At 43.2% G+C, this 23263-nt stretch overlaps 1 protein-coding gene across 1 annotated transcript in view; it reads left to right on the top strand.

The window, feature by feature from the left end:
• The window catches only part of mrc2 (mannose receptor, C type 2), a 225423-nt gene that overhangs the window by 69525 nt on the left and 132635 nt on the right, over positions 1-23263 (top strand). Inside the window, exons 3-6 of the mRNA XM_048614718.1 lie at positions 728-901; positions 5385-5549; positions 9476-9589; positions 12047-12187. Of these exons, the coding sequence (XP_048470675.1) occupies positions 728-901; positions 5385-5549; positions 9476-9589; positions 12047-12187 (594 nt within the window). The remainder of the gene's footprint in view (positions 1-727; positions 902-5384; positions 5550-9475; positions 9590-12046; positions 12188-23263) is intronic.

Here is a 23263-nt window from a genome sequence, read left to right as displayed (position 1 = left end):
ACTTAGGAAGGCTTAGCATAACTTTCCCTCGATTCTCCAAATCATTTTTCAGGTCTGATTTGATTTATTTGATTTAAGTTTAATTGTCACATGTACTCAAATACAGGAGTACGGTGAAAAGTTTACAATGTCGCCACACTCTGCGCTGTCTTAGGTACGAAGGTACTTAGGTAGAAGTGGTAACGTAGATAAACAAAGTTAAAAGTAGAGCATTATCATTGTTTTTAGTATAGGTAGAAAAATAAATAAAGTTATAAAATAAAGAAATAAGATGTGATTTGCCTTTTACAAATCCTTGCTATTGTATCTCAATGAACCTATATCTTTTGAAATAACTATATTAGAATGTAGTTTTAATATTTTTTTAAAAAACAAGACTACCTAACATGCATTTTTCTGTTTCTATCACTGTGCACTTTGGTTATCCACAAAATTGAGTATTGACATCCCTAATCAGCCAGAGAGTTGAAGGTGGACATTGGTCTTCACGATTTTAATTTAAATGAACTTGTGACGGTAACTGCAGTAGGAGTAGGATTTCAGCAGCAAATGCAGCGAGTGGTGACGGTAATGGGTTAAGTAGTGTGAATGATATGTGTACAAGTCAGTCCCAGTCACCTTCAGGCGTGACTGTTGCCCATGGTCAGCCCCATTCAGCTGGAACTTGTTGGTGCCGATATACACTGTGACCTTTTACTTTCTGAACAATATTATTTCTTTCTTTTAGAGATTTACACCATCCAGGGGAATTCTCATGGGAAGCCATGCACCATTCCATTTATGTACGACAGCCAGTGGTACCATGACTGCACTAGTATTGGCCGAGAAGATGGACACCTCTGGTGCGCAACAACTGTAGATTATGGGCTGGATGAACAATGGGGATTCTGTCCCGTCAAAAGTAAGTGTTTTTGTTTGATGAGTCTGTCTCTGGAATATATAAGTGCAACCTAGATTTTGGATCAAACTTCCTCTTGTCTTTGCCCATATATGGGTTCTCTGTTCTCTCAGATCATGTTTAAAATTTAGTTAGAATGACAGCGAGCTCCTTCAGTGTTTTTAACTCCCAGGACAAAGTCTAGCTTTAAATTTTGCTATGGAAGGAGTTTTAAAAAAAAGGACCAGAAGTCAACAGCTGATGAAGTTTTCCTCTTTGAAGATTTACAAAAACAAAACCTGTGAAAAATGTAATTTTCAGTTATGTTTAAAATGATTTATAAGCAATTTAGAAAACTGCAAGCTTTAACAGGTCTGCCAAAGGCTAGATCACCTTTGCTGTGTATTTTGTTCACCATCAGTTGTGTGCCAGCTCTCTTGCCTATCCACTGCCTGTCATTGTCTGCCTCATGCTCTGGCCCATCCTCGCACTCTAATCAGCCCCCTCACCCTCCCTCACGATCTGACTGTCCCTCTCACCCTCCCTCATGCTCTGATTGGCCTTCAAACCCTCCCTACAACTCTGACCAGTCCTCAGTCCTCATTACACTCGCTCACACTTTGACTGACCCTCAGAACCTCCTTTGCCCTCTGACTGGCTCTCACCCTCTGACCAGCCTTCAGTCCTTGTACCCTACTTCGCTCTGTAGCACAACTTTGTGCCTGACTTTTTCCATAAGGCCTATCCAGACCTCCACCGGACTCTGGTCCATCCTCACTATGCTGTCTCTGCTCTATGGTTCCCTTTTCCAGGATTATTCTCTCTCTGTCCTATCTCTTGTCTCTGTCTCTTCCCCTCCCTCTGTGTTGCCTTCACAATCTCTCTTTCTCATTTCATGTAGGAAGGGAAAGTGTCTTCTTCAGCACTTTCCAATCACCTTCTTTTATAACAAAATACCGACCCTTGCCCAAACTCCAGAAAGTATTCATCATGTTCCAGAGCTACACAGGTTTATCATTCTGCTGAAATGTGCTATGATTTATAATTTGTGCCTCATGTCATTTATAAGTCCACAGCTTACAATACAGCCAATTATTTTCTGAGATTTCCAGCGAGGCTTGGTGTATTAGTGACCTGTCTTGTCTGGGGCACATGCCAGGTAATTTTATGGTGTGAGACCCAAGTTTTAGAAAATCCACCCAACCTGGGAAGGCAGGTTTTTGAGCCCCCACACTTTGCTGCATCAAAAGGTCTGCAATATCTCTGGATGGTGGCAGGAGGCATTCGGCAGGAGCTGCTGCTGGAAAGTGTTTGAATGTCACATGAGGACAGTGTTGGACTTGGCTCTGAGATGCTCTTGTTTTGACCAGCTTGCCAGCATTGGCTGTTCAGCCTCATTCAGGAAGAATGGCCAATTGTGTGAGGTAGCAGCTGGCACCACTGGGTGAGCACCCGAAGTTGAGTCACTGTCTGCGGGAGAGAGCAAGGCAAGGTTGGAATAGGAGAAAAACAGGCTTTGTGCTCAACTTCACCCATTAGAGTTAGAGAAGGCCATGTGTAGCATTTAAGGATAAAAATATTACTTTTGGCATTTGTGTGAATGTGGTTAGCATTCATATTCAAGCCCTCATATTCATAGAATCATACAATCACTACAGTGCTGAAAGAGGCCATTTGGCCCATCAAGTCCACCCTGACTCTCTGAAGAGCATCCCATCCAGACCCTCCTTACCACCCTATCCCTGTAACCCCACATTTCCCATGGCTAACCTATCCAGCCTGCGTGTCCCTGAACACTATGTGGCAATTTAGCGTGGCAATTTAGCATGGCCAATCCACCGAACCTGCACATCTTTGGACTGTGGGAGGAAATCGGAGCACCCGGAGGAAACCCACGCAGACACGGGGAGAATGTATCTGTGTGGAGTTTGAAGTCGCCCAAGGCTGGGATCGATCCTGGGCCCCTGGCACTGTGAGGCAGCAGTGCTAACCACTGAGCCACCATGTTGTCTTATTCCCAAAGAAGCCCCAGTGCCACTGATTGCCAGAGTTCTGCCAGGGCACACCAACTGCCTTGTGGCCAACTGCCAAAGTCCCCAGCCATTGCCACTGCTTCCATTGCCTCCGTGACCGAACTCCCTCTAGAAAACAAGTAGAGAAAGAAAAACCTTTTCAAAAAAAGATGAAGAAAGAAAGAAAAGTCATCAGAGTGGATGAGCTCTGCCATCATGGACCAATAATGGACTGATATCAAGAAGAAATAAAATATTCATGGAATTCATGAAATTTTTTAGTGATTTCTATAGTTGAACTCCTTAATCTCTCCATTCATCTACAACTTTGAGCTTCTCACTATTTTGAAAATATTTGGATGTATTATTGGCTCCAAAGCAGATGATCTCATACTCGTCCGTTTTGAACTCAATCTGTTACTTTTTTTTCCCACTTAGTTTAATCTATCAAAGTCTATGGAATTTTCTGTGCCCAGCATTGCTCACTGTGTTGCCAGCAAACTTGGCTAACACTTCTGTCTACTTCTTTATCCAGATCATTTGTAAATATCACACAAAGCTGGGACCCCAGTATAGATCCCCTGGCCACTTGTCACAATCTGCCAGTTGGTGTACAGACCCAGCACCCTTTTCTATATTCTGTTTCCTGCCACTCAATCAATTTCCTGTCTGAGCCAGTCAGAAATCCTCTAGTTAGGTTCATTCTCATTTTTATTAGCTGTCCTTTATGTGGAATCTTATCAAATGCCTACTGCAAGCCCTTATAAATAATATCCATTAGCACAGGAAAGGAACAAGAGGAAGGTGGTGGAGAGGGAGAGAGAAATATGAAAGGGAAAGGTTTGTGGCAATTGGAGGGAGTTTTTGGGAGAAGGAATAAGAAGGGGGAATGGACAAGAAGAAAACTGAGAAGAAGTAGTTATATTTATACAACATGTTTCATGGCCATCAGACATTCTAAAGCACTTTACAGTCAATTAATTACATTTCGAGGTGCAGCCACTGTTATATGGAATGTAATAGCTAATTTGCGCACAGCAAGCCCTCCCTAACAATACTGGGATAATGATATGATTATCTATTTTTCAGTAATGTTTATTGGGGATAAATATTAACCAGGGCACAGCTCCCCCCTCCTCCTCAAAAATATACATGGATTCCTTTACATCCATTTGAAAGGTTTGTCTGAAAGACAGCACCTCTCAATGCAGGCGCATGAGCCTGAATTGCTCTTCTCATCCTGGAGTGGGCCTCTCATCTAAACTCTATGTACGTCACTTTTAACAAACTTCACCTTTAAAGTTGCCCTATCCTCTGTACATAATGTTGAGACTCTGCCTGGCAGTTAGTCTGCTGCATATCTGCAAACTGCACGCAAGAAACCAATTGGTTGCAGTAATATCTGCTTTCTAACTTGTAATATAACTTATAATAAAGTAATCCACAGAGTTAAACAAATCTTTGCGAGTGATTGATTGAAACAATTATCATTAATATGGCATCCATTGAGCTACAGCTGACACAATAGAAGGATAAGGTTGAATGGGGAAGATGGTAAGTGGAGATCAAATAGAGTGAGGAGTTGGGGCAAAGGACAAGGTGGAGTGAGGATAATGAAGGAGATAGTGGGACAAGGGAGAAGGAATGGAAGGATAGATGGAATATGTGTGTAAGAATATTGTAGGTGATAAAGAGGATTATAAGTATGGGAGGAGTGAGGTGAAGGAAATTTGGTGGGACAGGGATAGAGCGTTGCCACCAGTACAGAGCTCATAGACTTGGATGTTCAGAAATAATCTGAAACCAAGTATGGTACAATATGTAGGATCTACATGGATGCACACATTTAAAAGACATCTGGATGGTGCATGAATAGGAAGGGTTTAGAGAGGTATGGACCAAATGCTGGCAAATGGGACTAGATTAATTTAGGATATCTGGTTGGCATTAACGAGTTGGATCAAAAGGTCTGTTTCCTGTACAAGTCTATGAAACTACAGGAACTCACCAAGACTGCTTTAAAACCACCCCTTAACAAACCGGTGACATCACAATGATGAATGGGAGAACTGTCACCTGCCAGTTCCTGTCCGAGCCACTCGCCATCCGGACTTGGAAATGTATCACTGTTACTAGGGAAAAATACTAGAACTCCTTCCCTGAAAGCATTGTGGGTGTCCTATGCCACATGGTCAGCTCACCGTTGCTTTTCAGCAGTGACTGGGGATGGACAATAAATTACAGCTTTGTTAGTAAAGCTCACATCATGAGAAGTTTATTTTAAGTTAGTATTTTTTTTACCTATTGGGCGGTGGGTTAGGAGATTTTGACAGCTCTGCTTTACAACTATGTTTCCTTTCTCGTCACTGTGAAAATATATTGTCTGACCAGTTTGTTTATGATCTGTTGTCGTCTTAATTGCCAGGTCAGTCAGCTGCATTAGCTGAGACTCTTGGGTGTGTCAACTTTTACTGATCAACATTCTCTTTCTTCAGGTGATGACTGTGAAACCTTCTGGGACAAGGACCCAATGAGCAATAGCTGCTACCAATTCAACTTCCAGTCCACTCTCTCCTGGAGTGAGGCCCGCATTAGCTGTCAGCAGCAGAACTCTGATCTCCTGAGCATTACTGAACTTCACGAGCAGACTTACATCAATGGTATGGCAGGAACGCCATGTTTTGGCCAGTAGCGTACTCCCCCATCTCTGAGTCCCGTGTTCAAGCCCATCTTCGGAAAGGTCAGGGTATAATCTGCACTGACGTTCCAGCCCAGTTCTGAGGAAGAGATACACTTTTTCAAACCTGGCTTTGAGATGAGATGATAAACCAAGGCCCTTGTCTGTCCTCATAGAGTTTACATAATTACAAAGAAATGTTTGAAATTGGTGCAGGAGTAGGCCATTCAGCCCCTCAAGCCTGGTCTGCCATTCAGTAAGATCTGATTGTGACCTCAACTCAACATTCCCTCCTGCCTCAAAATATCCTTTCACTAATTTGTTAGTCAAGATATAAAAGATCCAACAGAACATTTAAAGAACTGGAAATCTTTCCTCAATGTTTGTGAGCAAGATTTATCCCTCATTCGTTAGCCCACACAGAAAATGATCTGGTCAATGTCATGTTACTCTTTGTGGGATCTTGCTATGTGCAACTTCCCTGCCATGTTTCCTCCTTGCACTGCAAAAAAAACACCTCATTGGCTGTATAATACTTTAGAAAGTCCTGAGATTATGCAAGATGCTATATAAATTTATTTTTTTATTACATCTTTCATGAACTCTCTACAATGAATGGGACTATTGAGATACTGCAGGGAGCAAATGATTCAATTTGTAAATCTGTCACAGATGAAAGAAGTAACTCATGTTTATTCAGCAGCTTTCGGATGTAATAGTGCTTCACAGCCAATACGTTACCTGAGTATTTGCTGCTGTTCTGTAGGAAACACGTGAACCAATTTTTACTCAGTCCGCTCTGAAAATCTTTGTAAAACATAGCTACCCTCGGTATTGCACTGAAATATTGAGCTTGATTACTTGCGAAATCCTCAACTGTCTGTCTCAGAGACATGACTGCCAACTAGATAATGAAATTAATCCTTCAAAGCATGGTGGCTGACTGGTTTACACTCCTGCCTCATAGCATCAGGGGCTCAGGTTCGATTCCCACTTTGTGCAAACTCCACACAGTTGCCCATTCTCATGTCTGCATGGGTTTCCTCCAGATGCTCCAGTTTTCCCCTACGGCCCAAAGATGTGCAGGTTAGTTGGACTGGTCATGTTAAATTGCCCATAGTGTGCAGGGATATTCTCTTTTCCATGAGTAATACAGGATTGTAGAGGGGTGAGTCTGGCTCTTGAGGGTCGGTGTGGATGTGATGGGCTGAATGGCCTGCTGCCACACTGTAGGGATTCTATGAAAGCAATCCTAGGTTTATTCATCCTGTTTTTTTACTCCTTGTAAGTTTTACAGCATACAAAGATACGCTCATGCAAACAAGAAGCATGAGCTCGCCACTCAGTCCTTTGATCCTGCTTCTTCATTCAATAAGATTGTGGTTGATCTGGTCTTAACCTCAACAGTACATTCTTGCATATCCCCGATAATCTTTCATCCTCTTAGAGATCAAAACGTTTTTAGTTGTGCATTCAGTTTACTGTTCCAGCTCTTTGCTATCACACCAGAGCCAAGGCTTTCAACTTCATTCCCTAAGGAATCAACTTTGTAAGGTTTTACTCCTGGAAATATTACAATCTGGCACTAATTCCCTCCTTTTTGACAAGCTTTTGCTGAGTTGGGACCCTCTGAAAGGATATCAACAGCAATCAGTGGAGATGGCACCATCTTAGTTACTGTTATGAGTCTTGAGGTCGTTTGAGCGGAATGAACTGTTAATCAAGATGGGACGCATGTGATTCCCAAAGTCTTTCAGTGGGAGGATTGGCCTTTGGAGGAGGAGCGGAGATGGGATGGCTTCACTTTTTGGGACTGCTTGCTGCTAATGGCAATCCATTTGAATGTTTTTAATAACAAACCATCAGGAGGCACATCATGCTCACACATTGTACATTCTAGAATTTTCCGAGTCGTTTTAGCAGCCGGGTTAGCAGCTCCGTGGTTGAACAGTGATGACCCTGTACTGTACAGAACTAGGGGATACAACTTTAAAAAAATGTTTTTTTTTTCTTACTGGATCATTAATTTGTGGAATTCTCTTCCACATAGAGCAATAGAGGCTTGGTCATTGAATTTATTCAGGGTCAAGTTAGACTTTTTTTAATAGACAAGGCAGTCGAGAGTTGTCGGGAGCAGGCAGTAAAGTGGATTTCAAACCATAATCGGATTAACCAAGATTGTATCGAGTTGGAGAGCAAGGTTGAAGGGCCAAATGGCCTATTTCAGCTTCTAAGTTCTATATTCCTAGGGCATCAACCAGTCTCTTTGACTCTCACAATGCTAGCACCTGCTTCTACTGAGTTATGTAAATTAGGGAAAGGCAACTGGTGAGATTTGGACTCCGGGGCTCCTACTGCGTAAATTGTGGTCTCTTTGACAGGTCATGTTCCAATGTTTGTGTACCTTTCAAGTGTTTCTATTCCACAGCTGGCCTCTACTGGTCATGTGACCCGCCTTGGCTCAAACTCTCGAGGAGGGACTCGGCTAGAGCTGACGGGAGCTCCTGCCTCAACCCAAGTTGGAAGGTTCACATGTTGTGAGTCACTTCCTCTGGCAGTTGGCCGAGGGCCATGTCTTCAGGAGATGATACTTAACAGAGTTCAGGCTCTGAGCGCCTGTAGTCTGATCCCTTAAGTTAATGCCTGCTTCAGTTTTATGCATTTGACTTTGAAAGAGTAAAGAGTGGGTGAAGTGGGCACTATTAGTATGTTCTTGTACTGCACAGGAGCACCACTGATTGGAATATACTAACTCCTGACTCACTAATTGCCATCTCTCTGATTTTACAATGGGGTTAGTGGAAATTTTCGAAACATCTTTGTTTTAAAGTGGATCCCAATTTCCCATGTGTGGTGTCAGGACATACATTCATTATCCACTGACCTTGCTCTCTCCCATCCTCCTGAGTCAATGGAGGTCAGGTACTTGTCAAAGGGCAGAGGAGGATTATTGAGAAAGTGGAGTCACAGTATTCCTGGGCTTGGCCTAGTTCCAAGCCTCTTCCAGTTGTGATTTAAAATGTGGTCATTTGTTTCAAGGCAGCAGTTGAAGACTCTTAGAACTTGACAAAGCTTTGAGATATGGTAGTACAGTGATTATGTTACTGGACTATTAATCCCATCCCAGCAGTTTGAAGATTTGGATGTGTAAGTAAAAATATGACAGTATAAGTGACTATTTTAAAAAAAGACATGAGGCAATTTTTTTTTTTTACACAGAGTGGTTTGTGTGTGGAATGAACTTCCAGAGGAAGTGGTGTATGCGGCTACAGTTACACTGTTTAAAAGCTATTTAGATAAATATGTGAATAGGAAGGGATTGAAGGGATATGGGCCACATGCAGGCAGATGGGACTAGTCTAGTTTGGGATTATGATTGGAATGCACTGGTTGGACTGAAGCGTCTGTTTCAGTGCTGTATGGCTGTATGACTACAAAGCCGTCAGATTGTCGACCACCAACCCAACTGGTTTGCTAAAGACTTTTGGGGGAAGAACCCTTCTGTCTTAAATTGGTTTAGACAACATGTACCCCAGACCCACACCTCTCTGGTTGACTTTTACATTCCATCTGAGGTGGCCTGGCTGCCACTCATTGTCTCTGGTCAATCCACTGCAGATAAAGTGGGAATGTTGTCACTACCCAGACTGCAGCAGTTTAAGAGAAAAGCTCACCCACCACCGTTTCCAGGTCAGCTAGGGATCAGCACTAACGCCAGCAATGCCTTCCTCCTGAAAATGAATTTTAAAAGTTGAGTGCGGCAGAACAACCAATGAGGTGCTAGAAGAACCATCTCCATCTGAAGCGACAACGCCCTTAAACACTTGAGGTTAGTCTAAGTAGGATGTCAAAATCTAGCAGTTTTACTCCGATGTTTTGCATTCTGATGTGAGTTGTCTCCTTCTCTAGGTCTCCTGACTGGTTATAGTGCTACTCTGTGGATTGGCCTGAATGATTTGGATATTGATGGTGGCTGGCAATGGTCTGATGGATCACCACTGAAATACCTCAACTGGGAGAGGGGTAATCAATACAGTCAATATTAAGTAACTGTTGATTTGTTTCCCCTCCACATGCGTGCCCTCAGCCTAAAATGTTTTGCTGCTAACATTGCACTGTCAGTTCTGTTACTCTACAGTCAATCACTGTTTTGTACTTTGGTTTTAAACTATCTTTTCCAAAAGGTAACAGTTCTTTTTTTTTTTGGCTATTGTCATCTACCTGTCTAATCCACTAATTTGCGCGTGTCCTCCTGTAAAATGTCTTCCTCCATGTACTATCTGTTCTAATTATCACCAAACTTCAATATCATTCTTTTCCAACTATATCCAAATCCTTTGTATAGATGAGTGACCAAAAAGGACCAAGATTCCTTTGGTACACCATTACCCACATCTGATTAATCCAGGAAGCATGCTTTCGGTATCCGTGCAGCTCCATGCCACATGTATTCATTCTTGTAGCAAGTCTCTTACGTGGCACTTCATCAAATTCCTTCTGAAAATCCGCATACACAATATGCATTGTAACCCCTCATCCATTGGTATAGCTACGGCCGAGTGGTATTATCGCTTGATTGTTAATTCAGAGACCAGGTAATGTTTAGAGGACCCGATTTCGAATCTCGCCACGGCAGATGGTGGAATTTGAATTCTGGATTTAAGAATCTAATGATGACCATGAATCCATTGTCGATTGTGTCTAAAACCCCATCTGGTTCCCTAATGCCCTTTAGGGAAGGAAACTGCTGTCCTTACCTGGGCTGGCTTACATGTGACTCCAGACCCACAGCAATGGGTTTGACACTTGACTGCCCTCTGGGTAATTAGGGATGGGGAACAAATGCTGGCCCAGCCAGCAACAGCCGCATTGTGTGAATGAATAAATAAAAAATAATAACATGATGTCCTCAATCATGAATGGCCTGTCGTTTGCCAATCCATGTTAATTATTCCAATTAAGCCCATACCTTTCACCAATTATATCCTGCATTATGGACTCTGGAATCTTATCCATAATTGAAGTCAGACAAACTCACCTCCAAATTGCAGGCTTATTTCTTTATTACAACTTTCCCTAAATAGGAGTCCATTTCCCCTCTCCAGTCCCATACCTAGAGATTTTTCAAAAACTGCAGTTGGTGTCTGTGCTTTCACTTCACCCTTTTAGAAACATATACTTGAGTTGGTAATTTCTATCTTCTACTCAATGAGCTTTCCACAGAACATGTTTATCCTGAATATCTAATTTCAGGAGAAGCTGTTCTGTATTCTTCTCAGATACTCTAACAACTTCAATTTCACTGACCCTGTTACAAAATTTTATGAAAGAAATTTGTCAGCTCCCTAACTCGGATACAAGAGACCCCCATTTACCTTGGGGGATTGGGGTGTCACCCTTTCTGTTTAATATCCTTTTCATTAATGTCACGTTATAAAGGCCCAACGATGACCTGTCCACCAGTACTCAGGTCAAGTCACCACTCTATAAGTGAGCCAAGACAAAACCTGCAGATGCTGGAATTCAAGATAGACAATCAGGAGGCTGGAAGAACACAGCAGGCCAGGCAGCATCTGGAGGAAAGGAGCAGCCAACATTGACTTCTCCTTTCCTCCAGATGCTGCCTGGCCTGCTGTGTTCTTCCAGCCTCCTGATTGTCTGCTCTGTAAGTGAGCCCAGGCAGCAAATAGAACATCTCAAGCTTTAAACTGTTTCAGAGATAGTAGGAACTGCAGATGCTGGAGAATCTGAGATAACAAGGTGTAGAGCTGGATGAACACAGCAGGCCAAGCAGCATCAGAGGAGCAGGAAGGCTGACGTTTTGGGCCTAGACGCTTCTTCAGAAACAAAGAACTGTACTTGGTTTTTACTGTGTCACAACATCAGTTTTCAGACATTTCCTTGTTGCTTGTCCACAGAAATGGTGATCAATGTTACACCAAACAGATCAAAGGTGTGTCTAAACAGCTCTCCCCAAACTAATTCTCTTGCTGTCTGTCTCTGACTTTTCTTGATTCTTCATTCTCTCCTTATCTTGCTTTCTGCCTGTTACATCATCCCCCACTCCCCTCCACCCCCCCAACAACCCAGGTGTCAGGAGCACTCTTCTCAATTATTCTGATCCTGGTCAACCCTAGGCGTGATAATTGATGCCATCTATTCTTGTGTTACTTGATCGACTTGTATCACTTGATCGACTGCTCAAGTTGCAACAGGAATCATTGGATAGCAGTGATTTAATTTGCTGTCCAGCTGGCTGCTGCTAAGGTTGTTTGAACCCCCAGTACTGCCACAGTCACAGACTGCTGAATATGTATCACTTTGTTTGTGGCCTGACCTTGGGGCGTGGTGGTGGTGTAATATTCAGTGTGGCCATTTTGGAGAGTGCCACTTATCTATAACACAAGCTAACAGCAGATCTGGTCTATGCCTAGGTTCAACACACTAATGTCTGATGTCTTCTTTTCCTTTCTGCCATAGACCAGCCTGCAAACTCATTTGAGGAAAACTGTGGAGTTATTAGGACAGAATCTTCTGGAAGATGGCAAAATAAAGACTGTGGCATCGCTCGGCCATATGTCTGCAAGAAGAAGCCAAAGTCCAAGGATTCTGCAACCAAAGGTAGGGATGTAACAAGATGTGCAAGCTCCACATGCTAATGTGCTGTATCCTTGCATTCCAGTGGTGGAGGCTCAGCAGATTGAAATATGCAAAGACACCGGGAGCTAACATATAAAGAATCCAAAAGTCTTCTAAAGGCATGTAAATAGCAATTGAATGGAAGAGGAAATGAGGGCTTGATTAGAGACCAAAGTCCTGTCATAAACGGCCAATTAAAATCCAAGAATCTCAGAGTAAAGCTGCTGTTGTTAAATGGTTTCCCATGAGGCTGAACAAGGGAAAAAAAGAAATCTTAATAAAATTATCAGTGTGTTTATTCATTGAAAAGTTGCTATGGGTCAGCTGAAGACCAATGCTGAGTGTGAGGTTCAAGAATGACGCCTTGATTATTGAGGACAGATCTCGTCTATGACTAGTGTCCTGACTTGATGGTGTATTATGACCGGCAGTGAAAAGCTTGTGGGTAGCTTAAGGAATTGTATGTCTGTGATCTGGCTATGCTGCATTGCTGGAGCTTTGTGGTACATTGTGAGAACTGTGTTTGATTTGACTGGAACCAGATGGCATTTTGGCAACACTGAGTATAGTAAATATAATGTCCTGAAGCGACCCAGCTTCCTGGAGGAGCATTGAACTCCGAAAGGTTTCCAGTACTGTTGGCATAGTGCTGTATGAAAGGAACAATAATAGCTGCCCTAGTTCCTTAAGTGCTTTCCTCTGTGATACTGGGATCATCAAGCTGGAACATCCCAGGATTGTACTGGAACGTATCTTGCTCTGTGCATTAACGGTGTAAATATGGAATTGCTTGCATGACAGGAAACAAAGTATAGTGGTTAATGGAGGCGTTTCAAATTGGAGGAAGGTCTGAAGACTTCCCCAGGGGTCCAGGTTCAGACCCTTGCTTTTCCTAATGTATTTGATGATCCCGACTTTACTGTGAAGGCTGCAATTTTTAAAATTTGCGGGTGACACTAAACTGGAAAGCAATGTGAACAGTGAGGATAGTAATGTAGAGTTTCAGAAGGACAATAGACTTGTTAGTGGAATGGGCCAACAACTAGCAAATGACATTCAATGTGGAGAAATGATAGGTGATTCAGTTTGGCAAGACGTGGAGAGACAATATAAAATAAGGGGCACAACACTAAAAGGGGTATAGAAACAGAGAGACTTGGGTGTATGTCTATGGAAGTCATTGAAGGTGATCGGAAAGGTGCAAGGAGCAGTTAATAAAGCATGCAGTATTCTGGGCTTTAGTAATAAGCCTATAGATGTCAAGAGCACTGAGGTTTTGATGAACTTGTGTAAGGCACCAGTTTAGCTTCAGCTGCAGCTTTGCATCCAGTTTGGGGCTGTGCACCTTTAATAAAGATATGATGTCATTGGAGAAAGTGCAGACAAGATATATGAGAATAGTTCCAGGGATGAGGAGCTTCAGTTAGGAAGAAAGATCAGAGAAGTTGGGACTGTTTTTCCATGGAGAAGGGAAGTCTGAGAGGAAGTTGGATTGAGGTAGAAAGGAAGAAACTATCCACGTTCCTGCAAAGATCAGGAAGGAGAGGACACAGATTTAAAGTAAAAGAACAAAGGTGATACGAGCAAAAATGTCTGTGCAGCGACTAGTTGGTGTGTAGCATGCATTGCCTGAGAGTGGTGGAAGTGGCCACTTTGTTCTGGAGGGGGAAGACAGCGACTGGTGGAAAACAGCAAGTTGGACTGAAAATGCAAAGGAGAATTGAGAGAAGCAACAGTTGAGAGGGTCAACAAACGGAAGGGTTGGTGAGGGAAGTGGAGAGTGGAAGCAACATTTCATAAGAGGATGATACAGAGAGGTGGCAAGTGGGACAGATAGCCAGCAGCTTACCTTTAAAAAGACTAAGCATGGTCAGTAATTGTGCTTAAAACAAAGATAGAGATTGTGATATTCAGGAACTGTCCCTAATTTACAAACTGCAGTTGAACAAACTGCTCCCTTAGAATACATTCTAAACAGAAGATACCTGTACAGTAGTGTGCAATGATCTTGGCCTGAGGATCAAGCTATCAGATCAGTTTGGATGGTAACAAAATATGGTAAATGTTGGAGGTCACTTGTGGAAATAGTTTATATACCCCCTGTAAGTAGTTACATTGTAGGCATATTATATATCAAGTAATAATGAGTGTTTACAAGAAAGGACTGCAGTAACAGTGGATGACTTCCATCTTCGTAGAGATTGAGCAAATCAAATTGGCAAAGTCAGGATGGTGTGTTCATAAAATGGATTTCGAACCATTAATTAGCATAATACATTCTGGAACCAATCAGGTTACAGGCTATTTTGGAACTTGCATTGTTTAAAGAGATAGATTAAAGAATAACCCCATTGTGTAGGATCCTTGAGGCAAGACAATTGAAAAAACATGCTGTTTGACTCGTTTAGCCAATCACTGGGACTTACAGCCGATGTACCTAGCATCACACCAGCGTGGAAATGTATATGTTTTATTGTCTAACTATGTGATGGGCAGAATATCTTCTTGGACTGATAGCCGCAATTTATTAGTGGAAAATATTATTCCTGTAGCCCCTGTAGAGTAACTTTCCAACAATTGGCTGATTGAATCAAATGGCATGTTCCTGTGATTGTTAACGAAAGGCAGAACATAGACTGTACTCAACAAACCTGCACTTGCAAATCACTAAACAAGACACCTTCTAATGTGCCTGCTGAACAACCCTGATTGTGCAAACAACTACATTAACAATGAGATTAAGATAGTGAAAAATGTAAGATGACTCATTAACACTTGCTAGAAGTGACATATGTTCTTACGCTCTCTTCTGAAAATGAGAATATGTTCAAGCCTTGCCTTTTTCATTAATTTACGTGGAAGCTAGCAGAGCCTACTGTTTTCCTTTACTTTCTCCAAGGCAATGCTTTGGCTACTGGTACACCATTTTCTGTTAACATATGAGTTATTAAGATCCTTCAAAATTTGCCATTCTTGCATTTGTCTTGATGATAAACTTCAACAACATCTCTCTTTTAAGCAATATTCAATTTCTTTTTTCACCCATGGGACCTGGGCATCGCTGTTTGGGTCAACATTTATTGCCCATTCCTAGTTGCCCTTGAGAAGGTGGTGGTAAGCTGCCTTCATGAGTTGCTGCAGTCGTTGTGCTGCAGTTGACCCACAATGCTCTTAGGGAGGGAATTCCAGGATTTTGACCCAGTGACACTGAAGAAATGGCGATATATTTCCAAGTCAGGATGGTGAGTGGCTTGGAGGGGAACTTGTAGATGGTGGTGTTCCCATGTTCTACTGCCTTGTCCTTCTAGATGGAAGTGGTCATGCGTTTGGAAGATGCTTTTTAAGGATCTTCAGTGAGTTTCTGCAGAATCTTGTAGATAGCACACACTGCTGTTACTGAGAGTCAATGGTGGAGGGATTGGATGTTTGTGAATATAGTGCCAATCAAGCAGGCTGCTTTGTCCTGGATGCTGTTGAGCTTCACTCATCCAGGCGAGTGGGGTGTATCCCATCACACTCCTGACTTGTGCCTTAAGTGGTGAGCAGGTTTTGGGGAGTCAGGAGCTGAGTTACTTGCTGCAGTATTCCTAGCTTCTGACCTGCTCTTCTAGCTGATATATTTATATGGTAAGTCCAGTTCAGGTTCTGGTCAGTGGTAATGCCATTGGATGTCAAGAGTGGTGGCTAGATTATTTCTTATCGGAGATCATCCATTGTCCAGGATTTGTGTGCGTGAACGTTACTTGCCACTTTTCAGTCCAAACCTGGATATAGTCCCAGATATTGTTTCATTTGAACATCGACTGCTTCAGTATCTGAGGAATCGGGGTTGGTACTGAACATTGTGCAATCATCAGCCAACATCCCCACTTCTAACCTTATGATGGAGGGAAGGTCATTGATGAAGCAGTTGAAGATGGTTTGGTCTAAGGCCCCACCCTGAAGAACGCTGCAGAGATGCCCTAGATCTGGGATGACAGCCCTCCTACAACCATAACCATCTTCCTATATGCCACATATTTATATAATCCATTGGAAATAAAGATTCAAGGAGAAAGATGGCATCATCCGTAGATAACTAAGAAGCATAAGGATGGTATCAAATTGAGAGAAAAGGTATACAATGCCGCAAAGACTAGTGGTAACTTAGAAGATTAGGAATGTTTTAGAGTGTAGCAAAGGATGATCACAAAAAAATGCAAGGAAAGAAGATGAGGAGATTTGCAAGCGATATAGGAAAAGGCAGTAAAAGCTAATGCAAGTAGCTAAAGTAAATGCTGGTCACTCAGAGGATGAGTTAATCAGGGGACACTAGAAATGGCATAGAATTTTGAATAAATAGTTTGTATATGTCTTAACAGTAAAAGATACAAAGAGCATCCCAGTAATACTGGAAAATCAAGAAGCAAATAGAGGAAGGCTCTTAAAATGATCGAAATCACTAGGAAAAGAACTATTTGGGACTAAAGGTTTGACAGTTGTCTGAATCTGATCCCAGTATCCGAGGATCCTCAAGGAAGTGGCTGCGGAGGTCGTGGATCCATTGATTGCAATTTTCCAAAATTCCCAAGATTCTGAAGTGGCCCGTGCAGATAAACGACAAATGTAACACTGTTCTAGAAAGGAGGGATACAGAAAGCAGGAAACTAAACCAGGCAGGCTACGGTCTGTCTTTGGTAAAATTTTAGAATCCATTATGAAGATGGTAGTAGCAGAACATTTGGAAAATAATACTTTAGGAAGAGTTGGTTTAGGTTTCTGAAAGGGAAATCGTATTTAACAAATTCATTAGAGTTGTTTTGAAGATTTAAGAAGCAGAGTGGGCACAGTGAAACAATTTATTTTTTAAACCATTCATGTGAATTGTGCATCATTGACCAGCCAGTGTTTATTACCCATCCCTGAAGGTGGTGCTGAGGTGCCTCCTTGGATTGCTGCAGTCCATTTGGTGTAGGCGCTCTAATGCTATTGGGAAAGGAGTTCTGGGGTTTTGACCTAGGGACATCGAAGGAACGACAATGTGTATTTCTAAGTCAAGATAGTGAGCGGCACAGCAGAAAATTTGCACCTGGTGGTGTCCCCAAGTATCTTTTGCCTTAGTTCTTTGAGATAGTAGTGCGTGGGGATTTGGAAGCTGCTGTCTAAGGAACTTTGATGAACACTTGTGGATTTAATGCCTGTCAAACTTTTTGAGTGTTGCAGTTACACTCATTCAGGCAAGTGGGGAGTATTCCATTAAACTTTTGATTTGCGTCTTGTTGATGGTTGATGGGCTTTTTAAGAGTCATAGAGTTATACAGCACGAAAACAGACCCTTCGGACCAACTTGTCCGTGCTGACCAGGTGTCCTAAATTAACCTAGTCCCATTTGCCAGCATTTATATTTTCCTTTAAACCCTTCCTGTCATTTTCCCAACCAAAAGCCTTTGAAATGTTGTAATTGTACCCGCCTCCACTGCTTTGCTTCCCAAGAGAGAATAACAAAAGGAGCTCAGGCCATTCAGCCTATCATGGCTGTGCTAACCCATTGCAAGTGCAGATCAACCAGTGCCACCCCCTCCCTTGTAACTTCTTTTGTCCACCACCAGATGAGGAAACAATGTTACTTTGGAAAACCTGTTCTGGAGAGTTACGAGGTGAGTCACTCGCTGCAAAATCCCTAGTCTCTGACTTGCTGTTGTAGTTACGGTATTCATATAACTGTTTCTTTCAGTATGTGGTCAATGGTAATCCCTAATATATTATAGTGGGGGTGGGGGGATTCAGCTATTGAGTATCAAGAGGTGATGGTTAAATATGGCCCTGTTTGAAATTGAAATTGCCTATCACTTCTGTGATGTGAATGTTACTTTTCACTTGTCACCTTAAGCCTGGATATTATCCAGGTCTTACTGCATTTGATCATGGACTGCTTCAGTATCTGACGAGTGTAAACAGTGCTGAATATTATGTAATCATCAGTGAACATCCCCATCTCTGACTGTAAGAAGGAGGGGTGGTACTGATGGAGCAGCTGAAGATGGTTGGGCATAGGACACTTACCCTGAGGAACCCCTGCAGAGCTGAGATAACTAACCTCCAACAACTGCAACCATCTTCCTATGTGCCAGGCATGACACTAACCACTGGAGAGTTCGCCCCCTGATACCCATTGATTCCAGTTTTGCTAGGGCTCGTTGATCTTACCTTTAATGTCAAGGGCTGTCACTCTCACCTCACCTCACCTTACCTTGGGAATTGATCTCTTTTGTCCATGTTTGAATTAAGACTGTAATGAGGTCAGGAGTTGAGTGGTCCTGGCGGAACCCAAACTGGGCATCACTGAGCAAGTTATTGCTGAGGACGTGCTGTTAGATAACACTTGATGATACCTTCCGTCAATTTACTGATGACCGAGAGTAGACTGGCAGAGCAGTAATTGGCCGGTTAGGATTTGTCCTGCTTTTTGAGTACAGGACATACCTGGGCAATTTTCCGTATTGTTGGGTAATTGCCAGTGTTGTAACTGAACTGGAAGAGCTTGGCTAATGAGGCAGCAAGTTCTGAAGCACAAGTCTCAGTACTATTGCCAGAATGTTGTCAGGGCCCGTAGCCTTTGCAGTATCCAGTACCTCCAATTGCTGGTCATTTAGAGATGTGTAATAAATGCTGACCTAGGCAATGACAGCCACGCCCCATACAAATATTGGCCTAAATGGATGAGATTTACAGAAAACATTTGATAAATTTCTACGTAATAGTTTAATACACAAGGTAAGATCTCATGGTGTTGGGAAAAGTATATTGAAACAGAGATTCAAAATAAGTAGAGATGACAAGGTGTAGAGCTGGATGAACACAGCAGGCCAAGCAGCATCAGAGGAGCAGGAAAGCTGATGTTTCAGGCCTAGACCCTTCAGAAATTGGGGAGGGGAAGGGGGCTGTGAAATAAATAGAGAGAGAGGGGGAGGTGGATAGAAGAGAAAATAGGTGGAAAGGAGACAGACAGGTCAAAGAGGCGGGGATGGAGCCAGTAAAGGTGGGTGTAGGTGGGGAGTTAGGGAGGGGATAGGTCTGTCCAGGGAGGACGGACAGGTCAAGGGGGCGAGATGAGGCTAGTAGGTAGGAGATGGGGGTGGGGCTTGAGGTGGGAGGAGGGGATAGGTGGGAGGAAGGACAGGCTAGGGAGGTGGAGACAAGCTGGGCTGGTTTTGGGATGGGATGTGGTAGGGGGAGGGGAGATTTTGAAGCTTGTGAAGTCCACATTGATACCATTGGGCTGCACAAGCTAACCAACTGTAACTAGTGGCATTTCTTAGGGATCAGAGCTGGATTTCACCTATTTTCAATTTATGTTCAGAAGTTGGATGAAGAGCTGATTATACTGTCAAATTTCCTGATGATACAAAGATTGTTGAGAAAGCAAATTGTAAGGACAATACAAAGAGTCATCAAAGTGGATATAGATATGTTAAATGTATGAGGACGTTGGCAGATGAATACAGTATAGGAAAATGCAGAGTAAAATATTAACTAAATGAAGAGAGTCTGAAGAATGCAACAGTGGAGAGCAGAGGTCAAAATGCAAGTTTTTCTTACAAATCCTTTCAAGATTTTCTCAAGGGTAACTTTTTGATTTTCGAGGACTCCTTTTCCATCATTCTGCAAGACGTAGTAGCAGAAGTTGTCCATTCAGCCCTTGGAGTCTGCTCTACCATTTAATTACATCATTCATTCTCACTGGTAATGCAGTAAAGTAGTAACATTACCATTTTTTTATTCTGGTTTAATAGCAACATCTTGGAAAAAGTCCATATTACAGAGGAGGAGGTGCTGAATGTCTTAAAATGTATAAAGGTGGATAAATCCCCAGAACCTGACCAGGTGTACCCTAGAACTCAGTGGGAAGCAAAGGAAGAGATTGTTGGGCCCCTTGCTGAGATATTCCTATCATCGATAGCCACAGATGAGGTGCTGGAAGACTGGAGATTGGCTAATTTTGTGGCACTATTTAAGAAAGGTGGTAAGGAAAAGCCAGGGAACTATAGATCTTGAGTGGGCAAGTTGTTGGAGAGAATGCTGAGGGACAGGATTTACAATTATTTGGAAAGGCAAGGACTGATTAGGGATAGTCAACATGGCTTTGTGCATGGGAAATCATATCTCACTAACCTGATTGAGTTTTTAGAAGAAGTAATGAAGAGGATTGATGAGAGCAGAGATCACAAAGTGTGGAGCTGGAGGAACACAGCGAGCCAGGCAGCATCAGAGGAGCAGGAAAGCTGACATTTCGGGTCAGGACCCTTCTTCAGAATTGGGGGAGGAGGAAGGGAGCTCTGAAATAAATAAAGAGAGGAGGGCTGGGGCCGGGGAATGTAGGTGGGATGGTGATAGGTGAGTGCAGGTAGGCAGTGGTGGGGATTGGTCAGTGAGGTGGGAGGAGCAGATAGGTGGGAGAGAAGACAGACAGGTTGTGTCAGGTCAAGGAGGCGGGGATGAGAGCGAGGATTAGTCGTGGGATGAGGCCGGGGGTGGGGAGATTTTGAAATTGATAAAGTCCACATTGAGACCATTGGGTTGTAGGTTCCCAAGGCGGAATTTGAGGTGCTGCTCCTCTAGTTTCTGGGTGGCATTATTGTGACACTGGAGGAGGCCCAGGATAGACATGTCATCCAGGGAGTGGGAGGGGAAGTTGAAGTGGTTCGCGACTGGAAGGTGTTGTCGTTTGTCGCGAACCGAGCGCTGGTTCTCTACAAAGTGGTTTCCGAGCCTCTGTTTGGCCTCACTCATGTGAGCAGGCCACATCGGGAGCAGCAGATGCAGTAGACCATGTTGACGGATGTGCAGGTGAACCTCTGTCTGATGCGGAAGGTTTTTTGGATCCCTGGATGGAGGTGAGGGGGGGAGGTGTAGGGGCAGGTGTAGCACTTCCTGTGGTTGCAGGGAAAGGTGCCGGGGGTGGTGGGGCTAGCGGGGAGTGTGGAGCAGACGAGGGAGTAACGGAGAGAGCGGTCCCTACGAAAGGCAGACTGGGGCGGGGAGGGAAATATGTCCTTGGTTGTGAGGTCAGTTTGCAGGTGGCAGAAGTGGTGGATAGCCAAGGTCTTTTCCCAGGGGAGGGGAGTCCAATACAAGAGGGCATTGGCAAGAGGGGAAAGATTCCATGCTGTATAACTCAATGACTCAATAAAAGATCCATCCATTATCATTGCAGGCCTGGCTTGTTTGAATACTTCCCTTCTTTGAAGTGAAGGCATTTTAAACCTGAAGTGACCACTTCTGCTGTTGAACATTTGGACACCTCTTCCACAGATGGGCTTAGTAGATGAACACTTCTTTGGAGACAAAGATTATTTCTGTCTTCTGTAACTGCAACTTTCAACTGCCCAGTTACTTTGTAGCAGACCACTGGCTATTTCAAGCTCACTCTTGCTGTCCTTCGAGAGAGAAACTTACAGATGATTCAAGATCAAATCTACCTCTGTCTAGCTAGGCAGCTTGCTTGTCTTTTCAGATTATTTTACACAACAAGTTAAGGTGGCCACGGTTACCATGTAACCTATGCAATCACCTGTCATAAGATGGAGGACCAGAAAGAGGCCATTCAGCCCATTGAACCTGCACCACTATTCAGTGAAATGATAGCTGATCTGATAAGCCTCAACTCTGCTTCCCTGCCTTCTCCTTGTAACCATTGATTTCCTTACTGATTTAAAAACCTGTCAATCTCAACTTTGACTATACTTAATGACCCAGCCTCATCAACCCTCTGCAGTCAAGAATTCCACAGATTCAGTACCATCAGAGAAGAAATTCCTTCTCGTCTCTGTTTTAAGTGAGTGACTTCTTAGTTTAAGATTATTCCCTCTTCCCCTAAACTGTCCCACAAGGGGAAACGGTCTCTCCACATCTACTCTATTAAATCCCTTAAGAATTTTCCCTATGTTTCAATAAGGTCACCTTTCATTCTTCTAAATTCCAATGAGTCCAGGCCCAAACTACTCAACCTCTTGTCATAAGAAAATGCCTCTACAACTGGTATCTGCCTAGTGAATCTTCTTTGGACTGTCTCCAATGTCAGTATATCTTTCCTTGGGTATGGGGGAAGAAAAACTGTTCACAGTATTTGAGGTGTGGTTTGACTGCTGCCTTGTATGATTTTAGCAAAACCTCCCTATTATTATACTAAATAAAAACGGAAAGAATTGTGGATGCTATAAGTCAGGAACAAAAACAGAAGTTGCTGGAAAAGCTCAGCAGGTCTGGCAGCATCTCTGAAGAAAAAATCAGAGTTAACGTTTCGGGTCCAGTGACCCTTCCTCAGAACCTTCTGAGGAAGAGTCACCAGACCCAAAATGTTAACTCTGATTTTTTTGGTTTTGAGGAAGGGTCACCAGACCCAAAAATCTAACTCTGATTTTTTTCTTCATAGATGCTGCCAGACCTGCTGAGCTTTTCCAGCAACTGCTGTTTTTGAGTCCACTTTCCTTCCCTATTGAGCTTGTTTTATGATTTGTGAAAGGCATTGGCAGGCTGTAAATAGGCCTGTTCCCACCTGTGATAGTAGGAACTGCAGATGCTGGAGAATCCGAGACAACAAGGTGCAGGGCTGGACGAACACAGCAGGCCAAGCAGCATCACAGGAGCAGAGAGGCTGACGTTTCGGGCCTAGACCCTTCATCAGAAAAGGGGGAGGGGAAGGGGGTTACGTGGAACAATCCCTCTTCCGTACCTACACTGGCCCTAAACCCCACCTCTTCCTCCGTTACATTGATGACTGTATCGGCGCCGCCTCGTGCTCCCACGAGGAGCTCGAACAGTTCATTCACTTCACTAACACCTTCCACCCCAACCTTAAGTTTACCTGGATCATCTCTAACACCTCTCTCCCCTTCCTGGACCTCTCTGTCTCCATATCGGGCAACCACCTAGAAAGCGATATTCATTTCAAGCCCACCGACTCCCACAGCTACCTAGAATACTCCTCCTCCCACCCACCTTCCTGCAAAAATGCTATCCCCTATTCCCAATTCCTTCGCCTCCGCCGCATCTGCTCCCAGGATGAGGCATTCCACTCCC

This window comes from Rhincodon typus, chromosome 30, assembly GCF_021869965.1.
Source record: "Rhincodon typus isolate 14 chromosome 30, sRhiTyp1.1, whole genome shotgun sequence".
Lineage (NCBI taxonomy): Eukaryota > Metazoa > Chordata > Chondrichthyes > Orectolobiformes > Rhincodontidae > Rhincodon > Rhincodon typus.
Note: the sequence above shows the minus strand (reverse complement) of the source record. Positions and strands in the feature narration are given on the sequence as shown.